Below are 26,076 nucleotides of genomic sequence, written 5' to 3'. Positions count from 1 at the left end.
CAAACGGACCCTAGGGAATTCGCTCTACATTTGATTCTGTAATTTACTTTTACTTTCACTTTTCCAGGTGTTAATAAAGGACACTGAACAGTATTTAAGGACTCTTAATTTTGGACAGATTCCATATTGGAACACCCAAAATCTGAATCTTAAACTCTCTGAGTTTAAAATAAAATGGGTATCATCACCAAATTTGATTCAAATTGCTCCTACTCAAACAGAACTCATCCAAATCAAGAATTCATGCAAAGGAGACCCAAAATCTATTTTTCACTTTTTTGTAGCCAACAATGCAAAAATATGAATGGTTTTTTCTTGCTCTCTCCTCTGTGCTCTCCTTGTCAAGGATTTTGAGATGAATTTGGGCAAGTGAACATATTTAACAATTGGCAACAGAAACAGTGAAAAGAGAAAAAGGGTGAGACATCATACAAGACTCTTAGTTTGCTTTTGGAAAGCATGCCTTAGGAGGTGCTCTTGAAAGCTGCTCTCAGTAAAGATTCTCCCTACTTGCCATCATTTTCCCTCACAACAATTCAAAAAGAAAAGCTCTCCTAGTTGGATTTAGAGATGCATATTAAGCCTCCTCAAATAAGATGATTCTGGTTATAATCAAGGTTTTTCATTTCGAAGACTCGGTTAGGATACATGAAAATCTGAATCGGAATGTGACTCACCGGTCTGGTGACCAGACTTAGGGCTAATTGGACAGGAACAGAAAAAGTCAAATCCCTCCCTACGACTCAACTTGTCTGATCGCGAGTCAACTCGGCAAATGGAAAAACCATGGTTATTATTATGCTAAGAATTCCTGGTCATGCCAACATATGCAGAAATCTCTTCAAAATAATAATAAGGGGTGACTCGGAGACTCGACTATTGTGACTCACCGGTCTGGTGAGTCGTGACCGGTCAAACACCACCTCCATGGATCACGGTGAACCAAATCAAACTTTTTTCTAATGACTGAGCCGATTGTTTGGACGGAAGCCAATATTAGAAAGTGGGTGGGCCAAGGGCCCACGAACATTCTCACATGTCGAGAAGTGATCTTTGTCGCCTCACAGATAATTGTACAGGCAAAATCTTTGTAGTGGGCCCAGGTAAGTATGGTGGATATACACGGATTTTGGACCATCTATCAGCTTCACACAAAGTACAGGTAGGCCCTATTGTATGCTCTTGTGGCCCTGTCCCCCATAATAATTACGTTTTGAATTTTCTAAAAGATTTGACTGTAAATGCATTCAAATACTTTCACTAATCGCCATTAAATTTCAAATAATTACGTTTTCATGACTAAGTCAATAATTACAAATATATTATTATAATTCATTATTATTATTAAATAGGATAATATTAAATATATATGTACGCTGATATTTAACTTGGTTTTTATAGCATTCAATAATTTAAAATATTAATTGTTTTTTAAATAAAATTACTAAGATATAATTAATTAGTATAGATAAATATCACATAATTAATAGTTTAGAAGTATTGGATTTAAAAAGAAAAGAAAATAAAAAAGGAAGGAAAGAGTAGCGATTCCGGCAAGCATGTGAGTGGGTCCCGCTGAGAGTGGTGCTTTACAGACTGTTGTTACTCACATCCTCCAACCAACGTCTCCGCCTCCAAACCGCCATTTCAGCGCAAGCGCCCTTCGCTGCTATACTACAGGTTACTGGTTACTGGTTTCCCTCTTTCTAGCATATAAAAATCATAATGTATGTTTTTCCACAAAACCCCTTTCACCAGTAGTTCACAGTTTACACTGGCTTAAGAGTTTTTTCTTTCCTCTTTCTGCTCCTCGACTGGGAATCTCGGCTTCTCTCCTTCTCTCTATGATTTTCTGGGGTTAGGGTTTTTCCCCCCCACTCTGTGATGGAAATGCGTAGTCTCAGCTCGATACTGATCCTGTTGCTCTTTTTTGCGGTTGTGTCAGAGAGTCGTGATCTCACTTCGGACGTCAGGTCGCTGCTCGAGTTCAAGAAGGGAATCCGGTCGGACCCGACTGGTCGGGTGTCGGATTCTTGGGATCCCGCTTCTCTGCAAGCCAATGGCTGCCCGGTTGGCTGGCATGGGGTTATCTGCTCCGATGATGGGTTTGTTAACGTCGTCAATCTGGAAGGTCTTGGTCTCGCTGGGGATTTGAAGTTCTCTACTTTGAATGGACTCAAGTCCCTCAGGAATCTTTCCCTGGCTAATAATGCCCTGACTGGTCGTCTTGTGCCGGCCATTGGTGGTATGACTTCTTTGCAGCATTTGGATCTTTCTGGAAATGTGTTTTACGGGCCGGTGCCGGCTCGGATTGCGGAACTGTGGGGTCTCGGTCACTTGAACCTCTCTTTTAATAATTTCACTGGAGCGTTCCCGAAGGGGCTGCAGAATCTGCAGCAATTGAAGGTTTTGGATTTGCACTCTAATGGTCTTTATGGGGATATCGGGGTTTTCTTCTCGGAGCTTCGGAATACGGAGTTTGTTGATTTGAGCTGTAATGCTTTTTACGGACAGCTGTTTATGGACTCCAACAATCTTTCGAACTTCGCTAATATGGTTAGGCATGTTAACTTGAGTCATAATAGCTTGAATGGAGGCTTCTTTTCGAATGATTCTATGAAGTTGTTCAGGAATTTGGAGGTTTTGGATGTGGGTCATAATCAGATCAGTGGGGCGCTTCCTTCTTTTGCTTCTTTGCCATCTCTTCGAGTTATAAGGTTGGGGAATAATCAATTTGATGGATCTCTCCCTCCTGAGCTATTTGGAAGTTCAATGTCGTTGACAGAGTTGGATCTCAGTGCGAATGGGTTTTCAGGTAACAAATTTCAACTGCGGTGTTTACTATTAGAGCCTTTGTTTTTCTTTTTTTCTTTTTTTTTTTAAAATTTGAACGCGGACGAGTATAGGGAGGGCAAGTTTGTTTCTGTGTGGACCGTGATGATAAAAATTGGAAACTTGGGAGTTGTTCAAACCCATCCGGTTATGGAATAGTTTGGACAATACAGCGAATGGTGATTCACTCTTTCCCTAAGATCCCGTTCTTACACCATCTTTTTAGCTTTCCACTTGTGGATATAGGTTTGCTGGCTAAAATTTTTGAGTTTTGCGACTGATCTGTACTTGGTTCCTTTCAAGTCATAGATCTTGGTTGTCTCTGATAGGTTTGCTGGCTAAGATCTTTGAGTTTCACGACTCATCTGTACTCAGGCAGCAACATGGTAGTGTTTGAGGCTAATAATGGGGTCTTATAACTTGCAGTTGCTGCAGATAAATGTTGCATAATATTTTGATTGAGAGATATATTGAGCAGAAATTGCCAACTAGGCATCGAATAAGAAACAAAGAAATGCTCGCAAATATAATCCTAAACTTTCCGACTGTTCGTAAACTTGTGAAAGAGAAGTTCACCAATTGCTTTGTCTATCATGTGGTGGAAGTCTGGTTGTTTCTTACTTCTTTCATCCTTCAAGATGCTTATTGCAAATTACATAATATATAAAATTTTTAATTTTAATTTTTCTTGGAGAACAACAAATATCTCCAAAAGCTTTAAATCTTACGAGATCTGCTGTTAAAAAAAAAACACTTGTCTGAGTGATCATCTAGCCCAGTTGTTTTTTTAACTGGGATATTACCTGATGGGATCTCTTTCAACTGCTTTTCATGGTCAATTGAGTGGAAGCATGTACTGTGTTTTGTAAACGGTCCCTCAGATCTTCTTTCTGGACTGCACCTTGTTGTTGGATCCTCTGAACTCTATATAAATGATGGGGGTTGGGATACTCTCTCCCTTTCAGTACATTGATTGTTTTATAGTTATTAAAGGCTCATCAAATTCTTTTACAATGAAGCCTGTTTTTTTTTTTACTTCAAAATGTTGTATTTTTATTTTATTTTATTTTGTTTAAAACCTGATGCTCACAAGAAGGAAGTTTTTCTTAAGTGGTGGAAATTGGCCAGTGTAGGCTCAGGTTCTGATGGGCTTGGATTTAAACTCCACCGCTGTTATTTGATGATGATGTTGACCTTCACCTAGTTGGAACACGACCATGATGAGGATGAGTTGAGGCCAGAGTTGTTCTTTTTTTGTACTGAAGATACAAGTTGGTTGCAGCTGTATACAAGTCAATTAGCCAAATAAAACCAAAAGATGGGAGCCAAAATTATAATTATGTAGCCTTCCGTTGAGATGTCTGTCTGAGTAGGAAATACAGATGTGCATGCTTGGCTTTCTAGTTTTGATTTGAAAATCATGCTTATACTATTCGTTGTCCCTAATTGATCATGCAGGCTCTGTTCTCAATGTTAACTCTACCACATTGAAGAGTCTGAATCTGTCTGGGAACCATCTATCAGGTTCACTGCCATCTAATCTGGGGAGTTGTGTGATTTCGGACTTGAGCAATAATGGGATTTCAGGGGATATGTCTCCGATTAACAGTTGGGGTGATTTGGTGGAACTTGTGGATCTGAGCTCGAATCTGTTATCTGGGAACTTTCCAGACAGGATTGGCCACTTTGCCAACTTGGCTTCAATCAAGATCAGAAATAACTCTCTGCAAGGTGCTATTCCTCCTTCTTTAGGCACTTATTCAAGGTTGAGCACTTTAGACCTAAGTGGTAATGAGTTTACTGGTTTGATTCCTGGAAGCTTCTTCACATCCTTGACCTTGAGAAGTTTGAACCTTTCAGGGAATCATCTCACAGGATCCATCCCAATTCAGGGTTCTCACTCAATTGAATCATTAGTTTTACCATCTGCTCCAGGGATGGAGTTTCTTGATCTCTCCAGTAATTCACTGACGGGTAATTTGCCTCCGGAGATTGGTAATATGGAGAGACTTAAATTGCTGAATCTTGGGAAAAATCACTTGTCAGGAACTATACCGAGCGAACTTAGCAAACTTAGCTTTCTGGAAAGTCTTGATCTTTCTTCCAGCAGTTTCAGGGGTGAGATACCAGACAGGCTCTCTCCAAATCTGAAAACCTTTAATGTATCCTACAACAATTTGTCTGGCTATGTTCCTGAAAACTTGAGGGATTTCCCCATCACTTCATTTCTCCCTGGAAATAACCTTCTTGTCATCTATCCTGATACTCCACAGCCAAATAGAAGGAGTTCGAGTGACATTAACCATTCTGAAGGGCATCATTCTATTAGCACTAGTATTAAAGTTGTAATTGTTGTTGGAGTTGTCGGGAGTCTTATGCTTGTTGCTTTCATCTTGCTTGTGTACATTAGGACTCAGCAGCATGAATTTCAAGGAACAGTTGGGTTCAGTGGCCAAAGTACTGGACGAGATGGGAAATTAGCAGTATTTACTCGTACAGCTCTTTTCAATTTCAACAAAAATGTTGACCACCCTCAACCAACTTCATTGGGTTTATCGAACGATCAACTGCTGCCATCGCATAGATCACTCTCCAAGCAAACAGAGAATTTAACAGAGATTGCTAGATGTGGTTCTGATGTAGGAGATGGTGTTTTCCCTCCAACCTCTGGGTGGAAATCTTCTCCTGGGTCTCCCTTATCTCAGCCGCATTATATCGAGTCATGTGTGCCTGAGCAGCTTGTGCCATTGAGTGTCTATTCACCTGATCGATTGGCTGGTGAACTATATTTTCTGGATAGTTCATTGGTGTTTACTGCAGAGGAATTATCAAGGGCTCCAGCAGAAGTTCTTGGTAGAAGTAGCCATGGAACTCTATACAAAGCTATGTTAGATAGTGGACATTTGTTGACTGTGAAGTGGTTGCGAGTTGGTCTTGTGAAGCGTAAGGAGGAGTTTGCCAAGGAATTTAAGAGAATTGGAACTATCGGACACCCAAACCTTTTGCCATTGAGAGCCTATTACTGGGGACCACATGAGCATGAACGTTTGATCCTTGCAGATTATGTCAATGGCGATAGTTTAGCCCTCCATCTTTATGGTAAAACTTGTTTCTCTAATTTCCAGTTATCATTCCACATTTTCTCTTGTTTTCATTAATACTGGTCTTGTCCATGTTTACTCCATGTCAACTACCAGGTCATTGAGGGCTTTGCTAACTAATTTTCTTAAGGGTTTCTTGGACAGCCAATATTGGGGATCAGAACCCTAAACTCTAGTTAAGGAAGAAAAATCATTTTTATACAGCTAACCTTGAAACTAGCACATTAAATAGTGATAAGATATTTTCTCTGTCATGTTTTTCTTCTCATATATGCTGATGAGTTTTACGCTCTCTCATCCAATAGGGTGAAATCTTAGTTATTGTCAGATGGTGTCCTCATTTATTTAAGCTTTGATTCATTGTAGGACTGACAAAGATGGTAACATTCATGGACATGCTAGCTTTTTCTGTGCAGTATAAGATGTTCTAATCAGAAATTGACTGTTCTGCAGAGGCTACACCTAGGAGACACTCTCCTTTATCTTTTGCCCAAAGACTTAAAGTTGCAGTAGATGTTGCTCGATGTTTGTATTATCTCCATCATGACCGAGGCCTTCCTCATGGCAACTTGAAGCCTACAAACATACTTCTAGTAGGCCCTGATCTTGCTGCCCAACTGACTGACTATGGATTCCACCGTCTCATGACTCCTGTTGGGACAGCTGAACAAATACTGAACTTAGGAGCCCATGGGTATCGCTCCCCAGAGCTTGCTACTTTAATGAAACCTATTCCCACATTTAAAGCTGATGTATATGCATTTGGTGTTATATTAATGGAGCTCTTAACAAGAAAAAGTGCTGGTGACATTATATCAGGTCAGTCTGGTGCAGTTGACCTCACGGATTGGGTGAGCCTATGTGCTAGTGAGGGACGTGGCACAGATTGTTTTGACAGAGACATTACGTGTTTGGAGGAAGCTCCGAGAGCTATGGATGAACTGCTTGCAGTTTCTTTGAGATGTATTCTTCCTGTAAATGAGAGACCTAACATCAAAACAGTGTTTGAAGATTTATGTTCCATATGAGCTTGAGATTTTTGTACATTTGTCACAACATTGTTTTCCTGACGCAACCTGATTAGTTCACTGGTGCCAGGTACAAGAGGCTAATTTTGTTTTTGTTTTTTGGTGTAAAGAGATGATTGATCCATTGATTGATTGAGATTATTTCAAGCTGAGTTGAAATTGAAGGCTGTGTACTTTTTTCTGACTTGTAGCAAGCTTCTTTTCTCTGTTTTATGTTCCTGTACAATTTTGGTTTGCTGTATGGAAGGTAATGTATTAGAAGCTGTTCTTTTATTTATATGCAGATCCCAGATTATATTTCATATGAATGGCAATCTGCATTTGAATCTGTTGCAGATCAACCATCTGGGATGTGCAGCAAAACAAACACTTGCAATGGCTTCCTTCAAGTCTAGAGGATGCTCGCTACACATTTTGAGCAGTACTTTTGTGTAAAAATATTTATTCTGCCTCAAGTAGACCAAAATTGCTTTTGTTTGTGTAATTGTTGCAAACCAAAGTTGCTAGTACTTTATGTTTTTGTAGCTTAAGTGTCAACAGTCATCAACCAGGACGATTAAGTTTAACATTGAACAGTTTGGATTTCTGCTCTAGCTCATTAATGGATAACTTCAGAACCAGGCATAGATTAGGAAATCAGATCTTCTTCCCAGTTCAGGAGTTAACTGGGACTTAAAATGGGCCAACCACTTCACCTCCGACAGCGAAACAGTGAGACATCTCAATAGGGACACGGCGAGGCCAAACAAGATTCGATCACAACCGCATTGTAAATATCTATGATCTATCTCTGTCGAGCGAACGGTGGATGAGAAAACCTCACTCACCGTTGGTCATTTTTTTACGTGGCAAAAAAATTTCGTTCTTTATGACGTAGTAAAAAAGAGATATAAAATATTCAAAAGGAAATTATTTATAATTATTTTGTTTTATTGAATAATTGCTTGTTATCTTGCCTTTTAATAGTTAATATTATTTTTAACTAATTCTACTTATTAAATATGTCTCCATCTCTTTCACTGTTTATTCCGTGGCGACGGCTGCTGCTCTTCTTCGTTCTACTCCCTGATCTCCTCCTGCGATTTCCGGACGTTTTCGAGTTCTCCTCCACGTGGCCCGTGGCCGATGCTATCGCCACGTTCTCGGTGAATTTTATTCCTTCTATTCTGTGAGTTATCTACTCTCTCTATTTGTTTTTTTAACTGTTTCTGAAATTTCGTGGTTTTTCCCCTCTTTGATGGCGTTTGAGGATTTTTAGATTTTTTTCTATAATTTCGTTTTTCTGTGATCTCTAATGGCAGATAAGGGCCCGGCCACGGGGATTTTGTCTTCTGTAATCTGGAAACCAATTTTGATATCTAATGGTGTTCGGGATTTGGCATCTCTGAATGTGGTCGCGAAACTTTTCTGTTATTACGTTATGAATGTTAGATTAAGTTAGAGGTATCAATTTTCTTTTCTGTTTTTCTTTCTCTCTCTACATCTCTCTCCATGTGTTAATGACAGAAACTTGAGATTTAATGTTAGCGATCTGAGGTTGCCTATGTATGTTGATAGTCTATTGAGTGGATTCAGCGGCGATTTTCTGGTGGAAGGTAGCGAATTGAACCTAAAAGTCCATAAATCCCCTTTTCTGGAATAAAAATCCTGGTCTAAATCTGTGGCATCTACAGGGATGATTTGAAATTTGATGTTTTGTATTATTTTTGTGCTTTCTGAGTATGTTTTAAGGGTTGGGATATATCTCAAACTGCATTAGAGGACTTCAATTTAGAAAACAGCTGTGTGAGCAATGGGATTTTAGTTCTCTGTTGGTTTTAACAATACTAATCCCACATAAAGATTTGACAGAGAATTTTTTTTGGGATATCTAATTTTTTTTTTTTTTAAAGAGATAAAGTGACAGAAGAATATTTATTTTTTAAATTTATTTCTTTTGTGATATTTGGATAACACATTTTTCTCTCAAAAAAAATTATATTGTTGTATAACACATTTTTATTAATTTGTGCAGTCGAGTATGTAATATAAATCTTTTGTTCTATTGCTATTCTCTATTTGTTCTTCTATTTTTATGAGTATCCATTAATGGTAAAAGGAATTAAGATTACTACTTTAAGTGTCCAATACAAGTTCATTTGTTTGTATGTACATTTGAGTTTCTTTTTCTTTTGATTTTTCTCATCCATTTATTTTTTTCTTGACTATTAATTGAACTAAGGATGAGATTCCATCTATCGCGATTTAAGGGACTTGCTAACATTCTTATCTTATACTACTATTTTGAGTCAGTTTTTATTGTTTTGTGATAGTTTCAATCACTATTAGACACTTATGTCTTTGTTCTAGAGATATGATTTTTTTTAGAGGGGTTGAGTTTCAAGAATTATATTTTTATGTTATGTGCTTTTCTTACACCTTGGCCTACACATTAATGTGGATAAGTATATTCAGGTGTGTACCGTGCCATGATTGGGTGTCCTCTAGTATACTTAACGACTTAGGGTAAATGTTCCACGTCAATCAAGTAGTGATATATTCCTGCCAACCGTCCACACCAGAAAGGATGGGGTTTTCTGAAAATACCTGGCTATAGGGAAGACCTCCTAAGGATAAGAGTTACAAGAAGCCTCCTTGATGTCTTTTTAAATAATGTTTTCTGCTTTTTTGGTCTTTCTATTTTCTTGTCATGTACATAGCCTCTCCTTTGAATCTTTAATACATTTTAGCCCTTCGCTGCTTGCTTTGCTGTTGTTTTGTACTCTGAATCTTAGTCAGTGAAGGTATTATTGTCAAATATTAACAGCTATACCCAGATTTAACAGGGAAAGAAAGTGTTATTGGTTCAAAGTATCATGTTATCTGCTGTTCTGTCTTGATATTTTCATGTCATGTGCCTATTCTTTGAATATTTGCACCTCTGGGCTCTTCACTGGGCAGAGATCACTGATTTCTAGTTGAGTAATTATTATCAACCATTAAAAGCTATTCCAACATTTGACAGGCAAAGAGAGCAATGATATTGGATGTTTAAAGTTATGGGAGGTTTTGGTTATTTGCCTTGATGAACTTTATGCCTTATATCTTTTCCCATGATTTATTGCTTTTTGTTTCAAGTAGCTTAGTCTTATAGTTGTTTCACTGCTTCAAAACTAAAAATGGTGCTGCAGAGGTGAAGTACATATTTATTCCTTTGTTTTTGTTGTTTGATTGCCCTTTTCCTCGGTTTTTGCAGGTTTATTTGAAGGATTGGATCTCTACTTCTGCCATGACATCATTACAGGAAAGCCTCAATAAGTTCAAGCAGCAGCAAGAGAAATGTCAGACTACCTTGACCAGCATTGCAAACAGGGCAGCACCATCTAAGGGCAGTCATCAGTCCCACAGACATGCATCTGCTGCTACCACGTCTACCTCAGCAGTGAAAGCACCAGCTCCTCCAGTCAAGTTTTCGAATGACACTGAGAGACTTCAGCATATCAACTCCATTAGGAAGGGACCTGTTGGGGCTCAGCTAAAACGTGTTCTCAACCTGCTTTTTGAGGTATATGATCTCTCATTTTCAGTCATCTATGAAAGAGAATTATATCAATTCTACTGCAGATTCACTTGTTAGGATGGGAGCTAATTTACATCTTATTGCTGTGGGTGACTCATTCCCGTTCGGTACTGGTTGATTTGTTTGCTGTTGGCTTGGGCAATTGTAATGCTTTCTTTGTATTCTTGATTTTCTTAACGAAATTCTTGCTTATAAAAAAAGTTTTGGCATGTCATAATGACTGGCTACTTGTAAGAAATTACTACATAATTTCTGGTATGTGCAACGCATCGGGAGAACTTAGGATGAATAAGTTGCTCATGCTTTTTGTCAGTCAGCCATAATCTTGAAATTCCAATTTTAATCTTGACAAATATTGTGATATCTAGTAATAGGAGTTGCTTCAACTTAAACTTCTGCAGACAAGAGAAGCTTTTACACCAGAGGAGATAAATGAGAGATGTTATGTTGATGTGACAGCTAATAAAGCAGTGCTTGACAGTCTAAGAAATAACTACAAAGTAAACTATTCAGGAGGCCGCTTCTCTTACAAGGTAAATAAATGCCTTCAGAATTCTTTAGTAATGGATTAACGCATAGATAGTCGATCCATGTTGAACTTTTTGATACATGTAAAATATTTTGATTGTTGCTGTTCATTTTTCTAAATGCAGTCGAAGCATGACTTGAAGGACAAGAATCAATTGCTCACTTTGATACGTAAGTGCCCTGAGGGTATCTCTGTGATAGATCTCAAGGATTCATATCCATCTGTTGTGGAAGATTTACAGGTCTGCAGTTCTAATTAGAAATGCATTATTCTGTTAGAAGTTTCTTTTATTTGTTGAAGACAAACAGGCCACAAGTAGTTACTTCCATAATCTCCACATCTACAGGCTCTAAAAGCTGCTGGGCAGATTTGGTTGCTCTCAAATTTTGATTCTCAAGAAGATATAGCATACCCCAATGATCCCCGCGCCATAATTAAAGTGGATGATGATTTGAAGGAACTCTTTCGAGAGATTAAGTTGCCACCAGACATGGTAGACATTGAAAAGGATCTTCAGAAGAATGGTATGAAGCCTGCAACCAATACAGCCCAGAGGAAAGCTGCAGCTCAGTTCCAGGGCATTTCTTCCAAGCCCAAGCCTAAGAAGAAGCGTGCAACAAGCAAGAGAGCCAAGCTAACGAATGCCCATCTACCGGAGCTTTTCGAGATGAATGTCCCTGATATGTAAAACACCCGGACCCTAGTTGTATGGGTGGCTGTTATTGATCAAAACCTCCATTTTATCTCGCTTTTTTGCTCATGAAATACCTGTTTTTATATAATTATGTCTCATTGTCACGATGTATTTCATCTACTAAATATTTTATACACCATTTCACATAAATACAAGTAGGTAGGTTTACCACAACTGCCTTCATTAACATCAACATTATGGAATAAGGAAGATGTTGAAATTAGTGATCTTCGACTAATTAATGTACAATAAATTGCAATAATTAATTAATGTAATATTTTATTTATTTATTTAATATATTTTAATTAATACTAAAAAAACATCCATCTTGTGTTATTAATAATATAATATTTTTATTTATTCATTATATTTATTTTTTAATTACTGTATTATATTAATGATTTACTCGTGTTATTTTGGTTTAATTAACCCATTTTTAAAATTAATAAAATCAATGGTTTTAAATTTAACGAAAAATATTATTAATTAATAATACATAAAAATACAAATACTAAGCTTGCACAACGTAAGGAAATGAAAAAATGTGAACTCTTAAAAACTGCAATACTGAAAATGAGTGATGAGGATACAATTTATCCTACTCTGGTTTATGAGGATGCCGTTGACTGTTCTCTGCAGAATAACCAGCCTTAGGACTTGTAAATAAGTTGGGGTAGGAGAAATATGGGTCATCCTCCAGGGAAGAAGGCAATCTTTGTAGTTGGTGGGAAGGCAGATGCCTGGCGCTCTGTTCCCCGGGACTACGGCCAACCTCATGTTCCATCTTCGGTGAGTCAAAAAAGGGGGATTTTGGACTCACCAGTCCTTGATCTGAACCATCAGCAGACACATCTGGTGAAACCACCAGTCCTGGATCTGAATCATCAGGAAAGACATCTGGTGGAACATTATTTCCATTCTGGAATATAGGTGCATCTGAAACAGCTGGGTGTTTTAAGCCATCCATCTGGAATTCTGTTTTAGCCTTCTCTCCGACCTGGTGCTCTTCCTTTCTCTGGTTCAGTTCGGAGATTCTGAGCTGCATGAGGCTTGCAGCTGAACGAGCTGCTGCTGCTGCCCTCTCAGCAGTTTCCGCAGCAGCTTGGGCAGCAGCCAAGACATCTTCCAGGTCTACATGGGCCTCGCTTTGGGTTGTAGAGAGTATCTGAGCTGGGTGATGGGACTGTTCCTGGGAGTCTCGGCTTTGTATTTTGGTCCTCGGAAGTTTGGGAACTTGTTTGGGTAACTCTTGTTCCTTTTCCACAACTTGAGAAGAAAACAGCGGAGGAGTAATGAATGGGAGGAACTGCTTATCATCTTTGGTACCTACTGCAATGTTGGATGACGCATGTGGTTGCACAGGAGACTCCTCTGGCTGAACTACATCCTGTCCCAAATGATATTCATGTTCCACATTTTCGTTTGCTCCTGAAGTATTCATGAATTCTTGTCGAGATTCCAAAGCCGGAGAGGATGGAAGTGATGGGTTAATCTCGCTGTGTTCAGATCTCAGCCTTGGTCTGGGTGCAATATTTGGAACTTCTGGAAGATCTAAATCATCGAAGTTGGATTCAGAATCAAGCTGTTTTGGGGAAACTTGAGCAGGAGCAAAAGTCAATGATTCATCATATTTCTCTTTGGGGAGAGGCAGCTTAGACCCACTGATGAACTGCTTAGGGCCATTCTACCAAAATAAGAAATGATAAAGATTTAATTAAAAAGTATCCAAGAAGCTTATTATGGTGCCAGTAAGAAGCAAGTTTATTTTTCTACCAGTAGATCTTCATGCGGTTTCAAAAACTCAGCATCTGTGGCTGCTGGGTCCCAATCTAAATCGTGCTCTTCAGCAATGTCCTTCAGTAACTTTAGCTTTATTTCAGGAGATGGGGCACGAACTGAAAGAAGTTCAATTACCTGAAGGAGTGGAAACAGTAACTGAGTTAGAATCATTAACGAAAATACTATGGTAAAATGTCAATTGATGACCTAGATACAAAAACAAACAGTTGATGTGACCTGCCGATTAACTCCACAATCAGGCATGAGTTCAGTTGCAGCAGCAACAAATTCCTTTCCATACTTCATGGCAAACTGCATTTGAATCTGCGGCAGCTCAACCAAATCTGGGCATCTTGGTGCAGCGAAACAAACACTAGCAATTGCTTCCTTCAAGTCTAGAGGACATTCCCTACACATTAGAGCAGTATTTTATGTAAAAACATATTTTGCTTCAAGCAAACAAGAATTGCTTTTGTTTGCGTAATTATTGCATACCAAACAGTATGTTCTTTTGTTTTTATAGCCATAGAGTGAAAGAAAGGTGTGCTAGTTCAACATGCACAAACATCAACCAGGGCATTTAAGATTAGCATAGCACAGTTCTGCCCTATACCTATGAAACTGGACTAAATGAGCTGGAGTGTTGCCATCCACTACTTACAGGAGAAGGAAAAAAAAAACATGCATCTCGAGGCCTTCCCAACTGGAACAAATTCCCTACTTTTTGCTGGAAGATAGCGGTTCTTATTAATCAAGTGGAACAGAAGAAGAGATTGGGAGAAAGAAATTTGATGAAAAGAAGCTGCAATCATTTCATTTTATCAATTTTTTCCAGATAAATAATTTCCCAAAAATATATCTCTTTATTAATTACTACATTAGAGGGTTCTATTTGTGAGAGGGTGAAATCTATTAGCTACCCCACAAGTAATTTTGCCTCTCGTTGTAACATTTGGGCCATTTTAGGGGGGGGGGGGGGGGGGGGTGCACAAACTTTGTATATTTCTCTCTTGTTATAAGCAAAAATCTGCCATACTTTAGCTACTTCATGTTTCAAGGTAAAAACTTTTGAAAGGTGCTTGGCTATTCCTCAATACTTCTCCCTCATCTTCTTTCTCTTGTATCATGTGTTGTTCACTCAAAATAAAATGAACATCTATTTCTCTTCATCACCTGCCCTTTTACTCAGTATAAACGGTATGATTTTTTTTCCAAACGTTTTGTTTACAATCCCAAAAACTCCTAATGATAAAATTCCTAAAAACAAACAAAGGATTTTGAAGAACCTCGTGAATCTGAAATTTGTTCACAATTTCAACAGTCAGAACATCTGTCCCAAGAGAAAGAGAAATATGTCCCCAAATCATATTAACATATAAGATCAGGGTGGGTCAAAAGCCTGACCACACCTCAGGTTGGGTAACATACCTTTGTGTTTCAATTATAGGAAGACGAGCAGTAATAAGTTCACAAAACAGCTCAATTATTTCTTGTGCTGCCATCATATTCTCTTCACAGATTATGTGTTCCACCTAAAATAAATGTCAAGGATCAAAACTAAGCACCCAAAATTCTGGCAATAGAATGTAACTAAATTTACTTGGAAAGGTAGATATAAAGAAGATGATAGCATGTTTAACTGTTGTGATTGAGATCTGCTTACCCGTATTCGAGCAGTCGCCTCTTCACCATTCTCCAGGAGCTTTGCAATGTCCCGCCGCATCTGCTTCAGCTGGACCTCTCTCTTGTTTCGCATTATCTTTATCCGTGGGATTACCAACTTTAATAGGGTTTTACTGAAGGAATTTTACAAAAGAAAAGTTTAACACGTCAACTGAAAACAGTAATTTCATTCATGGAAAACATAACCTGCTGCTTAAACAGTTGACAAACTGTCAAGGCCAGACCAAAGAGCATTCTATTTCAATTTATTTTAGCTGCAAACTAGCATACAACACTCTTTTCGAAAGCATTTTACAACATCTGCAGCAAATTTTCTGTTTATCAAGAAGTAGAGCATAAAGATACCCTCTTTTACCCAACGTCGGAATAAGCTCAATCACACATTCTCAAGCTCTCTTTCTGTGGTTTTGTCAGCAAAAGAATCAGAATCCAATTACAGTTGACAAGCAACACAGAATCAACAACGAATTGGAACGCCTTATACAACCCTAAGACGATAAAACGAGATCAAAACAGGAAACTCAACCAAAAGCACCGCCAATTACCAGTTGGCTCCTCTGAACCCCTTCCTCAGGAACCCGTCTAACATCGACATAGAGAACTCCTCTGAAAATAAATCCCAGTTCAAAATTTCCTCCGACAACGAAACAGTGAGATCTCTCGATAGGGAAACGGCGCGCTACAAACAGAGATTAGGTCAAAATCCAAATGAGTATATTTATATTCAAGAAAGATAACACAAAAATTTTAGAAAAATTTATGGAAAACAAACGAAGAGGATGACGACGAATTATATCTAACCTGCACCCCCGTTCTAGACGCGGCGGAGACGAAGTTTCCTTGGTGACAAAGTTTCAGCTGTCTTGTTCTCCGTGTTCTGATGTCGCGTCTCTACCATGGCATGCCCCTGTTCCCGTTCTATTGCGTCATGCTCCTTCGGTCATATAGGACTATATGGGAGTTGCTTTCAAACGTTGTTGGATGTCTATTAACAGGAGGATTAAAAGACTATTTCCTTTACTTACCAAATGGACTTATTATATATTCTTAGTTACCCTCTCCTCGTAACCCTCTCCTGTGACTAGTCTCCGGTCTGGTCTGCTTCGGCTTCATCGATAATGCAGCGTCTTTCCGATAGCTTGCCCAGAACCCTTAAGTCCCTGGCGAGTATCAGCCACTACCTTCCGTTTTCAACAGTAGTCGAAGAAAACGCATCTCTCAAGGCGCCTTTCATTGTCGATTATCTGGTAAAATCTTGTGGGTTTTCGAGAGAGAAAGCAATCGCTGCATCCACGGCTATTTCCCACATCAAGACTCCGAAAAAACCAGATTCCGTCCTCTCCTTCCTCAGAAATTACGGTCTGAGCGACACCCACATCAGAATTCTCGTCTCGCGGCGACCCAGACTACTCTGTTCAAATGTGGCGAAAACCCTCGAACCCAAATTAAAAATCTTCCAGGATCTCGGCTTCTCAGGCGCCGATATTCTGCAAATCATCCAAAACCCCAATCTCTTCCACTTCGATGTAGAAACCCATCTCAAACCCCGCGTCGAGTTCCTCCGACGTATTCTCTCCAGCGACGAAGAGGTGGTACGGACGCTTAAGCGAATCACATGGGTGCTCAGCGGCAAGACGGACCCGTTCGAGGAAAGAACGCTCAGCAACATTTCAGTTATGAAGGAGTATGGAATCTCCGATGAAAAGATAAGGAAACTGATTATGGTGAATCCCCAATACTTTCTCTCCCCGAGGCATCGTCTCCAGAAAGCAATCGTTCGAGTGGAGAACGAATTTGGCATCTCACGCTGTTCGGGTATGTTCTTCCATGCTGTGATAGTGTTGTGCTCCATCAGTGAAACCACACTGGAGTACAAATTTCAAATTTTGGAGAGCTTGGGGTGGTCGGAGTCAGATAAAATGACCATGTTCCGGGTACTTCCATACTCTTTAGGATTATCTGAAGCAAAGCTTCGAAAAGGATTAAAGTTTTTAATGCAGGATGCCGGGTACGAGGCTTCTTATATTGCTTGCCGGCCGAAGCTCTTGATGTATAATCTGGAGACGAGGATTGCGCCCAGGCATGCGCTATGGAATGGGCTGCTTTCGAGGAATTTGCTGGAAACGAAAATCGATTTTCATACTGTTGTATGTTGGTCAGAAAAGAGGGTTTTGGAGGAATTTGTAGAGAAGTTCAAGGAGATGGCGCCTGATGTTTGTGAAGCTTACAAGAGTAGCGTTGAAGCAGGTAAAAGGAGCCATTCAGATGGAATTCCAGTTTCTGAAAGGTCTCCCCCCGAGAAAAATGAGTGAAATACTGTTAACGGATTCGAATTGAAATAAGAAGGAACAAGATTTTGACCTCAGACTCGCCTCAAGTTGATTTTTTTGATACAACCACTGCAAGCTTCACACTGAAGCTTCATCGACTGAAGCTGGTACCTGTTTTTGTTTTCGATGTTTCTGAGCTTGGTGAGAGCTCGTAAAATTGCTGTCTTTCACAATGCATAGAGCAAAAATCTAATTTGTAGCTTTAATAATTTTGTATGTTTTGCTTTTTTTCTTCTTTAAAAATGATAAATTTTAATTTATATTATCTATTTAAATAATAATTATTTTATTAAATAATGGGAAAATGGGATTAGGGCTCCCCTTCATTTCCCTCCGAACCCAGTCCTGTAAAAGAAACGAGCGGAAGTGAAATCCCTCCCCTAACCCTGTGATTTCACTTTCACAGGAGAGACGCAGAAGACTGGAGGGTGGAGGCGGTGGGGAGACGCTACCTTGGTGCCTCTTCTGCTTCGATGTATCGTCTTCCACGGTACAATATTTCCCTGACAAAGTGGGAAAATCACATCATCTCTCTGAAAAACTTCCTTTCGTTTTCAACTACTGCAACCGAGAGTTGCCCGCCGTCCCGCTCCTTCGTGGTAGATTACCTCACGCAGAAATGTGGGTTTTCCCCAGAAGAGGCAATAAAAGCTTCGAGCTTCTTCACCCGCGTACACTCCAACGAAAGGTTCGATTCTGTTTTTAATTTCTTCAAACAGAGCGGCTTCGACGACATCCAGGTAAGAAAACTAATCTCTATGAGGCCCAAGTTTCTCCTCTGTGATGTAGAGAGAACCCTTAGACCCAAAATCGAGTTTTTTAACGAAGTGGGTTTCACTGGAACTGGTCTTGTTGAGCTTATCTTGCGATGCCCCGATGTTCTTCGACGAAGCGTTGAAGAACATCTGGGGCCCGCGATTAAGTTGCTCCGGATATACCTTGGCAGTGACGAGAACATCGAGATAGCTCTAAGGAGATGCCACGTACTCCTTGCAGCAAATGACCTGAAATCCATAATACCAAAGTTTGAGCTTCTTCGTGGTTATGGCGTCCCGGATCAGCAAATTGTGAAACTCTTCTTGAAAAATCCGAGGTTCTTTATGCACAAGACATTGCTTGAAAGGAATATTACCCGGCTTGAGAATTTCAGAGTTAAATTCAGCCCTGGGACGTTGATACATGCTATTAGCACGATTGCCACAATGACAGCAACAACATTTGAGGCCAAATGTAAGTTTCTGAAGAGATATGGGTGGTCAGAGGAGCATATAGCTTCTGCTTTTCAGAAGACTCCGTATTTTTTGATGGCCTCAGTGGGTAAGTTTCAAGCTGTAATGGATTTCTTTGTCAATGAACAAATCTATAGATGTTTCTCCTAAGATGTTCGGCCTTAGCTTGGAGAAGAGACTGCGTCCCCGAACTCAGGTTTTGCAGATTCTGAGGTCGAGTGGATTGCTGAAGAAGGATGTGAATTGGAGCACGGTTATGCTTTTATCAGATTACACCTTCTTTAGGCGTTATGTGCTCCCTTTCAAAGGTCGATCTCCTGAACTGGAGAAGTTTACAGGTTTCGAATACTCTACTGGAAATGGCAAGTAGATGAGTTAACTTATCCCATCAACAGTTCTTCCCAAGCTTCAGAATTTGCACACAGTTCTTCTGTGGAGAGGAAACCCCCTCCAACTGTTTGTGCAGTTGATGGTTTCACATTTGCTTGCTTGTTTTCAAATGTTGAAGTCGGAGAAAACCCTTTTTGCCATTCTTGTTTGACAAATTTTGTATAAATGAGTTGTGAATGAATTTGAGGTCTTTGAGCACGACTGTTCCTGAGAACTTTGTACACACACCCATTTGATGCCGTACCAAGAAATACAGTACAGGAATCACACCAAGCAACTGAAAAGGAAAGCAAGAATGGAGCTATTGTTGTTCATCAGCAGTTATTGCTGATCAGGATTTGTTAGTCTTGTGAAGCATCATGGGATTACTGTCTTCCAATTGCTGAAGGAAATGATATTGACCTTCCGAGGAAACTAGCAAATATCATCCTGTGGCATGCCTCGTACATTATTTTTTTTATTTTTTTATTTCTATGATTGGGTGGGCAGAGAAGCAGAGGGAGGGGAACAAGAGGAGCATCTCCTTCCCTCCTTCCACAAGGAGAGATGGAAGCACTGCGGCCCGCCCCTCTCCCGCCTCCCTCCACAGACCAGAAAAACCCTCTCCCAAGGCTCTCTGCCTCTCATCCCAGCTCAATTGTGGCGTCCTGTCTACTTTCCTAACTTCTCCTTGCTAGCCAAAAGTGACATCTTCCTCCTATCTAACCTTTTTTTTCTCAGTTTTAAGTTCTAAATTTCTATCTCTGTTAATCTCAATACCTGAGCTGCTACGAAACAAAGTTGAATTCGTTTCTTTTTTTTAACGTACATTTATATGTTTCTATAGTTAGTTCTTTATTTGTCCGAGTGATTCATCCCCGTCGTCGAACAGAAAACAGCTACTATAGAACGCCTTCTTTACTGAAAACGCTCCGGGCAGTTCTACTTACCCTTCCAAATCGTTTAGTTTATGTGACCTTTCAAATCTCTGTAACCTGCGAGCAGACATTTTACTTTCGAATCCCACTTTTCCTCTTTTACTCTCATTCTTTCTTCTCTCAAGGTATCTGAACCATCACTCTCAAATATAGAAAAACAGAGAATATGAGGAGATAAAAAAGGAGTGAAAAGAGGAGGAAGACGATGGTTATCGCAGGAGTTTAGTTGTGGGACGATAGAAGATCGGGAAGAAGAATGGAGACAATTTCTTGCAGAGCTCAGAAATAATTGTTGTGTGGGTGTATGATATCGAAAATGGCTTAAAATTAATTATTATATAATATACGTGGGAGTGATTGGTTGAAATCGGATTCAATCGGGTTGTGCCCACTGTTTTGCTATATATAAGAGAGAAAACCGACCGACCCCGACTGATACTCGGGGTTCTGGGTTTATATAGATTACCAAGAGGAGTGCCGCCGCATACCACTTTCTTCTGTTGTTTTTTTCATGTTGCAGTTTTCGTCCTTCTTCTGCAGTTCTGCTTCTCGTTTTGTGTAATTCTTCAAGTTCAAAACTTCCCTGTATTTATGATGTATTGTCGTCCTCGTTGCAGCCTTTCCGTGAGCAGAGATGTCGTCTGTTTCAGATTGTTTCTTCCGTTTTCAACTGTTACAACCGAGAACGAAGCATACCCAAACACCTTCGTCTTTGATTACCTCATGAAAAAGTGCGGGCTTTCTAGAGAAAGGGCGATGAAAGCCTCATCATGTTTGCGTCGCATAAACTCCTCAGAAAAGCCAGATTCGGTTCTGAAGTTCTTCAAAGAGCGAGGTTTCGGTGATACTCAGATCGGGATTCTCTTGTCCAAGCATCCCAGATTTCTCCTCTCCAATGTCGACAAAACCCTTAAACCCAAGTTCCAATTTTGGGAAGAAGTGGGTGTCTCTGGCCCTGATATTGTAGGTTTAGTCCTTAAAAATCCTGACCTCCTTCGGCGCAGAGTCGATAGTCATCTCAAACCCTCGGTGGATTTCCTCAGAACCCAATTCGGCCACGATTTAAACTTGCCAAAGGCCCTCAAGAGATCTTGGAAGCTCCTATCGTTCAATCTTCACAAAACCATTCTACCACATATTGAACTTCTGCGCAGTCACGGCGTTACAGATAAGCGAATCCAAGCACTGTTCTGCAGATTCCCATCGTTGTTCACTTGCAATGTGGCAGTCCTTGAGAATATCATCTCCAGAATTGAGAAACTCAATGTTAAATTCTCGCCTGGGACGTTTATATACGCACTTTGTGCGATTGGCTCTGTTAGTGTCACGACGTTTGAGGCAAAATGTAAGTTTTGGAATAGCCTTGGTTGGTCAGATGAAGATGTATTCTCTGCGTTTGGGAAGGTCCCAAATCTTCCGATGATTTCGGCAGAAAAAATTCAAGCTGTGGTGGATTTTTGCGCCAATGAGCTCGGTTTTAAACCTAAAGAGATACCACCAAGGATGTTCGCCCGGAGCTTGGAGAAGAGAATACGACCTCGTTACGAGATCTTAAAGGTTTTACAGAAGTGGGGTGGGCAGGAGGTTGAAGTGAATGCGTATAAGATAGCAGACATGTCTGAAAAGGTCTTCTTTAAACGTTACGTTAATCCCTACATCGACAAAATTCCTGATTTGCAGGTGTATACTTCTCAATTACGGAAATGCCAGACGACCCCAACGTGAAGTTGTTTCTCTTTATGACAATCACTGATTCTCTTCATAATGCTTATTTTTCTTTGTGATTACAATCTGGTTTTGAACAGTTTTAGGTGATGGAATGTGGAAAAGATTGAATGTAAACTTCATTTATCCATTAAAATGTTGAAGAAAAATTTAAGAGGGAGCACATCATCCAGTGATTCTCTTCATATGTTTATTTTTCTTTGTGATAAACAATCTGTTTTTGAACAGTTTTGGGTGATGGACTGAAAGAAAGATTGAATGTAGGCTTGATTTATCCATTGAAATGTTGCAGGAAAATTTCAAAAGATCACATCATCCATTTGCTGTCTCACTTTGATGGTGGGAAACTTGCAAAACTTCCTGAAATTCAAGTCTTTCTGTGAGATGTAAAATATAATAACTAATCATACAATAATGATAGATATGTACTTTTCGATGGCCTCACAGGGTAAGATTCTAGCTGTAACGGATTTCTTGTGAATGAACTGGGTTACAAATGTATAGAGGTTTTGATTTGATAGAGCTATTTCTGTTTGGATCATATATTCACATAATTCTGTGTGTTCTGCTGCATCTCTGGAGAACGCCTTTTTATTGCAATTTGGATTTGATATTCTTGGGAGTGGAAATGGCAAGCATAGGAGAACTTTTTAGATAAGAATATTGGTTTTTATAGTCTTTGGAGCACCAATTGTTGAAATCTTCATCACTTGGACTAGAGCAATGGAGTAACTTATCCAATAAACTGTTCACAAGTTTTAGAAGTTTCACACTGCTCATCTGTACAGAGAAACCCCCTCAACTGTTTTTGCAGATGAACGTTTTACATTTGTGTGGCTGCTTCCTTGCTTGTTTTCAATTATTGGAGTCAGAAGAAGAAAATCTGGCTTGACGAAGGAAAGGAAGAATGAACTGAGTTTAAATTGACAAAGGAAAAATCTGGCTTGACAAATTCTGTTTTAAGTGAGTTCATAAAGGCAAAAAAGGCAGAGGAAGAATGAATTTTCAGTGTTTGAGCTGAACTTCTTAAATTTCGCCACTGGTAACAAGAAATCTGTGTATAGAAATCACTAAGCAGCTTGAAAGGAAGACGAGAGAAAGCATGATAGTGTATTCAGTGGAACTATTCCTATTCATCAGTAGTTACTGCTAATCTTTTGCTGTTACATATTGATTTTCTCAATGTCACCAAGAGATGATGGTTCCCTCCCAAATAATTAATTTCCGTCAACGAGTCTTGATCATGGGTTACTGGGTCAATCATGGAGTGAAAGAAAGCCCGCAGCTTCTTAAACTGATGAAATCGTTATCCTGCATAAACTTTTATATCTGTGAATTACTCCTGCAGAGAGGTGTTGTTCCAGATTATATCCTATGTGAGCAAAGCTGCATTTTAAGAAAGATTTGGGACGATTTGGATTTGCCACTATTCAGTTAGTTTTGGATTCTTCTATTCGAAGGTTATCTTGAAGACATTTTATTCAAATCTCAGGTATGTCAGCACTGTTTGTTAAAACAACTGTAAAATGCTGCTCCTAGTAGCGATTTTCCCTATAACTCCCCTTCTGTGATGATGAAACATCAAATACGTACAGCCTGAACCTTACAAAGCTCCATCGATTGTAACTGAACGACGCCATGATGATTTCTTGAGTATCAGGAAATGGGTGGGAATTTTTTAATTTTATAAAATATGGTTACTACTTTCTATTCTCCCATGTTAGTGGAGGTAATTAATAAACTTCGTTTTATGTTCTTGTGACCAGTGTGAAGTAGGAAAACATGAAAAAATAATGGAAATAATGGAGCTGATCCTTAAGGATTTCCGTAAGTACTGTTACACCTCTTCAGTATTCACGATTCCAACATCAGACTCAGAAGACAGCAGGAGACTCCTTGCTCTGCTACGGACGATGGGGCCATGATACTCGTAACTGAACAATCGTCCCAAGGTATGGAAGGAGGATTGTAGCCGGAGTCTCCACGGAGACCTCAGTCCGTGAATGGATTTTCTTTTGTTGTTATCTTCTCGGAAAATTTCTCGTTCTGGGTAAGTTCTTCAAGATCTAAACTTGTTCCCTAGCACAGTTGAAAATCTTTATTTCCTCTTCCGGTGTGTGTATGATGTATCGTCTTCCTCGTCACCGTCTTCTTGTCGAGCACTGGAACAGAGTCGGAGTGTTTTTTCAGTTTTCAACAATTACTACCGAGAACAAACCGTCCTCAAACACCTTCATCATCGATTACCTCATGAAAAAATGTGGGCTTTCCCGAGAAAAGGCGATAAAAGCCTCATCGCGTTTCCTTCACATAGGTTCCTCGGAAAAGCCCGATTCCGTTTTGAGGTTCTTGAAGGAGCGTGGTTTCGGCGATTCCCACATCAGGATTCTCTTATCGCAGGAACCCAGATTTCTCCTCTCTAAAATCGACAAAACCCTTAAGCCCAAGTTCGAATTTTTGGAGGAACTGGGTGTCTCTCGGACCGATATTGTTAGTTTAGTCCTCAAAGACCCTAACATCCTTTGGCGCGGAGTCGATGATCATCTCAAACCCTCAGTGGATTTCATCAGAACCCAATTCGGCAGCGATTTGGACTTGCCAAAGGTCCTCAAGAGATCTTGGAAGCTCCTCTCGCTCAATCTCTACAAGACCATTAAACCACATATTGAAGTTTTGCGCAGTCATGGCGTTGTTGATAAGCAGATCCAAAGACTGTTTCTTAAAAACCCATCTTTTTTCGCTTGCAATGTGGCAGTACTTAAGAATATGATCTCCAGAATCGAGAAGCTGAACGTTAAATTCCGGCCTGGAATGTTTATATACGCAGTTTGTGCGATTGGTGCAATTAGTGTGACGAAGTTTGAGGCAAAATGTAAGGTTTGGAATAGCCTTGGTTGGTCAGATGAAGATATCGTCTCTGCATTTGAGAAGGTTCCAAATATTCTGATGATTTCGGAGGAAAAGATTCGAGCTGTGATGGATTTTTTCGTGAATGAGCTCGGTTTCAAACCTAAAGAGATACCTGCTAGGATGTTCGCCCTGAGTTTGGACAATCGAATACGACCTCGACATGAGATCTTCAAGATTTTACAGAAGAGGAGTGGGCAGCAGGGAAAAGTGAATTTGGGCGCGATTGCAGATATATCAGAAAGGGTCTTCTTCAAGCGTCATGTTGCTCCCTACATGGATAAAATTCCTGATTTGCAGATGTATACCTGTCAACTACGGAACACTCAATCTCGGGATGAAGTTGTTTCTCTTTAAAATGATCTCTGGTTCTCTTCGTATGTTTTTCTTTCTGTGGTTACAATCTGTTTTCGTACAGGTTTGGGTGATGCAAAGATGTAAAGATTGAATGTGAACTTCCAATGAGAGCACATTATCCATTTTCATCTCTTTGATGGTGGGCACCTTGCAGAACTTCCTGAGATTCAGCTGTCTTTTAGCCTAGGATGTTCTACCTTTAGCCTGGAGAAGAGACTCAGGTTTTGCAGATCTTGAGATCAACTGTATTGCTGAAGAAATCTTGGGAGCATTAAATTTTGAAATGCTTCATCAGTTAGATCAGAGCAATGGAGTAACTTATTGATAAACTGTTTCGCAAGTTTCAGATGTTACACACTTTTCTTCTATGGAGATGAGCCTCCTCCAACTGTTCGTGGAGTTTTTCATTTTTGCATTTTCATAGTTGCTGCTTTACTCGTTTTCCATAGTTAGAAGCAGAAAATCTTTCTTCCATTCTGGCTTCTACGATTCTCTTTAAATTGAGTTTCGTCATCATCTGCTAATGGGCAGGAGAAGAATGAATTTGAAGCGTTTGAACTTAGCTTCTTAAATACTGTTGCTTGAAACTTTCTGCTAGAAAATTTCAGTGTAGGAATCACCAAACAGCTGGAAGGGAAGACCAGGAAAGCATGATGTTGTGCTCAATTGAAAGCTTCAGCTGATGAAAGCATCATTCTGCAGAAACTTTTCATTGTTTTGGATTACTCTTACAGGGAAGTGCAGTTCCAGATTATGCTATCCGAGTAAAGCTGCATTTGAAGCAGGATTTATGCTGATTTAACCTTTCCGTGTAGTTAATTTGGGTTTCATCCACTGGAAGGTGGTCTTGAAGACACTATTATATATTTAAATCTTGAATCTTCAACCATTATTTATTAAAATTACTCTAAAATGCTGCTTCAAGTAGCCATTTTTTGCTCATACAAGTTTACTTTCGTAATTACGAAGCATCAAATCCATATCACCTGACAAATTTTGATGAAATTGTAACTAAA

General features: G+C 39.6%; 7 protein-coding genes across 10 annotated transcripts; 6 read left to right on the top strand and 1 right to left on the bottom strand.

The window, feature by feature from the left end:
• The first annotated feature begins 1,657 nt into the window (after window positions 1-1,657).
• On the top strand, window positions 1,658-7,502 carry LOC137941693 (probable inactive receptor kinase At5g10020). Of its 3 annotated transcripts, none has more exons than XR_011110427.1 (4): window positions 1,658-2,815; window positions 4,291-5,931; window positions 6,387-7,031; window positions 7,246-7,502. XR_011110427.1 is itself a non-coding variant. In XM_068787216.1 (4 exons), exons 1-4 carry the CDS (start codon window positions 1,885-1,887, stop codon window positions 6,959-6,961), a joined length of 3,018 nt encoding a protein of 1,005 aa, XP_068643317.1. In that variant the 5' UTR covers window positions 1,658-1,884; the 3' UTR covers window positions 6,962-7,125. The 3 variants fall into 3 exon arrangements, 2 of the variants coding, with proteins under 2 accessions (XP_068643317.1, XP_068643316.1); XM_068787216.1 differs by lacking the exon at window positions 7,246-7,502 and having other exon boundaries at window positions 4,291-4,563; window positions 4,693-5,931; window positions 6,387-7,125; XM_068787215.1 differs by lacking the exon at window positions 7,246-7,502 and having other exon boundaries at window positions 1,659-2,815; window positions 6,387-7,125.
• Window positions 7,503-7,988: 486 nt separating this feature from the next.
• On the top strand, window positions 7,989-11,897 carry LOC137941678 (uncharacterized). 2 transcript variants are annotated; one of them, XM_068787185.1, is made up of 6 exons: window positions 7,989-8,129; window positions 8,263-8,404; window positions 10,197-10,505; window positions 10,922-11,053; window positions 11,174-11,290; window positions 11,396-11,897. In XM_068787185.1, exons 3-6 carry the CDS (start codon window positions 10,230-10,232, stop codon window positions 11,735-11,737), a joined length of 867 nt encoding a protein of 288 aa, XP_068643286.1. In that variant the 5' UTR covers window positions 7,989-8,129; window positions 8,263-8,404; window positions 10,197-10,229; the 3' UTR covers window positions 11,738-11,897. The 2 variants fall into 2 exon arrangements, with proteins under 2 accessions (XP_068643286.1, XP_068643285.1); XM_068787184.1 differs by lacking the exon at window positions 8,263-8,404.
• A 398-nt stretch (window positions 11,898-12,295) lies between these two features.
• On the bottom strand, window positions 12,296-16,204 carry LOC137941750 (uncharacterized). The gene is made up of 7 exons (XM_068787310.1): window positions 16,007-16,204; window positions 15,751-15,884; window positions 15,186-15,318; window positions 14,951-15,054; window positions 13,760-13,931; window positions 13,517-13,657; window positions 12,296-13,427 (listed from the first exon to the last, which is right to left on the bottom strand). Exons 2-7 carry the CDS (start codon window positions 15,798-15,800, stop codon window positions 12,342-12,344), a joined length of 1,686 nt encoding a protein of 561 aa, XP_068643411.1. The 5' UTR covers window positions 15,801-15,884; window positions 16,007-16,204; the 3' UTR covers window positions 12,296-12,341.
• Window positions 16,205-16,313: 109 nt separating this feature from the next.
• On the top strand, window positions 16,314-18,125 carry LOC137941135 (transcription termination factor MTERF6, chloroplastic/mitochondrial-like). Its single transcript, XM_068786412.1, has 2 exons — window positions 16,314-17,452; window positions 17,942-18,125. Exons 1-2 carry the CDS (start codon window positions 16,324-16,326, stop codon window positions 18,040-18,042), a joined length of 1,230 nt encoding a protein of 409 aa, XP_068642513.1. The 5' UTR covers window positions 16,314-16,323; the 3' UTR covers window positions 18,043-18,125.
• A 168-nt stretch (window positions 18,126-18,293) lies between these two features.
• On the top strand, window positions 18,294-19,134 carry LOC137940162 (transcription termination factor MTEF1, chloroplastic-like). The gene is made up of 2 exons (XM_068785096.1): window positions 18,294-18,852; window positions 18,902-19,134. The coding sequence occupies exons 1-2, from the start codon at window positions 18,294-18,296 to the stop codon at window positions 19,132-19,134; spliced, it is 792 nt and encodes a 263-aa protein (XP_068641197.1).
• Window positions 19,135-20,556: 1,422 nt separating this feature from the next.
• LOC137941960 (transcription termination factor MTERF8, chloroplastic-like) lies at window positions 20,557-22,081 on the top strand. Its single transcript, XM_068787597.1, has one exon. It carries the CDS (start codon window positions 20,663-20,665, stop codon window positions 21,794-21,796), a length of 1,134 nt encoding a protein of 377 aa, XP_068643698.1. The 5' UTR covers window positions 20,557-20,662; the 3' UTR covers window positions 21,797-22,081.
• A 1,523-nt stretch (window positions 22,082-23,604) lies between these two features.
• On the top strand, window positions 23,605-25,785 carry LOC137941618 (transcription termination factor MTERF15, mitochondrial-like). The gene has a single exon (XM_068787105.1). It carries the CDS (start codon window positions 23,918-23,920, stop codon window positions 25,058-25,060), a length of 1,143 nt encoding a protein of 380 aa, XP_068643206.1. The 5' UTR covers window positions 23,605-23,917; the 3' UTR covers window positions 25,061-25,785.
• The last annotated feature ends 291 nt before the right edge of the window (window positions 25,786-26,076 follow it).

This window comes from Aristolochia californica, unplaced genomic scaffold (assembly GCF_029961685.1).
Source record: "Aristolochia californica isolate CCGP_79_NKW_82.1479 unplaced genomic scaffold, dmAriCali1.0.hap1 SCAF_9, whole genome shotgun sequence".
In the NCBI taxonomy this organism is placed as follows: Eukaryota; Viridiplantae; Streptophyta; class Magnoliopsida; order Piperales; family Aristolochiaceae; genus Aristolochia; species Aristolochia californica.
This window is presented reverse-complemented; position numbering and strand designations above follow the sequence as displayed.

What these genes read in the sequence shown, in the direction of transcription:
- LOC137941618 (XM_068787105.1), top strand. Translation starts at nt 23,918, where the DNA reads ATGATGTATCGTCTTCCTCGTCACCGTCTTCTTGTCGAGCACTGGAAC.
- LOC137941693 (XM_068787215.1), top strand. Translation starts at nt 1,885, where the DNA reads ATGGAAATGCGTAGTCTCAGCTCGATACTGATCCTGTTGCTCTTTTTT. An exon ending in CAGTGCGAATGGGTTTTCAG is followed by an intron (nt 2,816 to 4,290) that starts GTAACAAATTTC and finishes TTGATCATGCAG; the next exon opens with GCTCTGTTCTCAATGTTAAC. An exon ending in TTTAGCCCTCCATCTTTATG is followed by an intron (nt 5,932 to 6,386) that starts GTAAAACTTGTT and finishes ACTGTTCTGCAG; the next exon opens with AGGCTACACCTAGGAGACAC.
- LOC137941135 (XM_068786412.1), top strand. Translation starts at nt 16,324, where the DNA reads ATGCAGCGTCTTTCCGATAGCTTGCCCAGAACCCTTAAGTCCCTGGCG. An exon ending in CAAGAGTAGCGTTGAAGCAG is followed by an intron (nt 17,453 to 17,941) that starts GTAAAAGGAGCC and finishes TCACTTTCACAG; the next exon opens with GAGAGACGCAGAAGACTGGA.
- LOC137940162 (XM_068785096.1), top strand. Translation starts at nt 18,294, where the DNA reads ATGAGGCCCAAGTTTCTCCTCTGTGATGTAGAGAGAACCCTTAGACCC. An exon ending in TTTTTTGATGGCCTCAGTGG is followed by an intron (nt 18,853 to 18,901) that starts GTAAGTTTCAAG and finishes ACAAATCTATAG; the next exon opens with ATGTTTCTCCTAAGATGTTC.
- LOC137941960 (XM_068787597.1), top strand. Translation starts at nt 20,663, where the DNA reads ATGATGTATTGTCGTCCTCGTTGCAGCCTTTCCGTGAGCAGAGATGTC.
- LOC137941678 (XM_068787184.1), top strand. Translation starts at nt 10,230, where the DNA reads ATGACATCATTACAGGAAAGCCTCAATAAGTTCAAGCAGCAGCAAGAG. An exon ending in TTCTCAACCTGCTTTTTGAG is followed by an intron (nt 10,506 to 10,921) that starts GTATATGATCTC and finishes AAACTTCTGCAG; the next exon opens with ACAAGAGAAGCTTTTACACC. An exon ending in CTGTTGTGGAAGATTTACAG is followed by an intron (nt 11,291 to 11,395) that starts GTCTGCAGTTCT and finishes CCACATCTACAG; the next exon opens with GCTCTAAAAGCTGCTGGGCA.
- LOC137941750 (XM_068787310.1), bottom strand. Translation starts at nt 15,800, where the DNA reads ATGTCGATGTTAGACGGGTTCCTGAGGAAGGGGTTCAGAGGAGCCAAC. An exon ending in AGGCGACTGCTCGAATACGG is followed by an intron (nt 15,055 to 15,185) that starts GTAAGCAGATCT and finishes CATTTATTTTAG; the next exon opens with GTGGAACACATAATCTGTGA. An exon ending in CCTATAATTGAAACACAAAG is followed by an intron (nt 13,932 to 14,950) that starts GTATGTTACCCA and finishes TCTAATGTGTAG; the next exon opens with GGAATGTCCTCTAGACTTGA.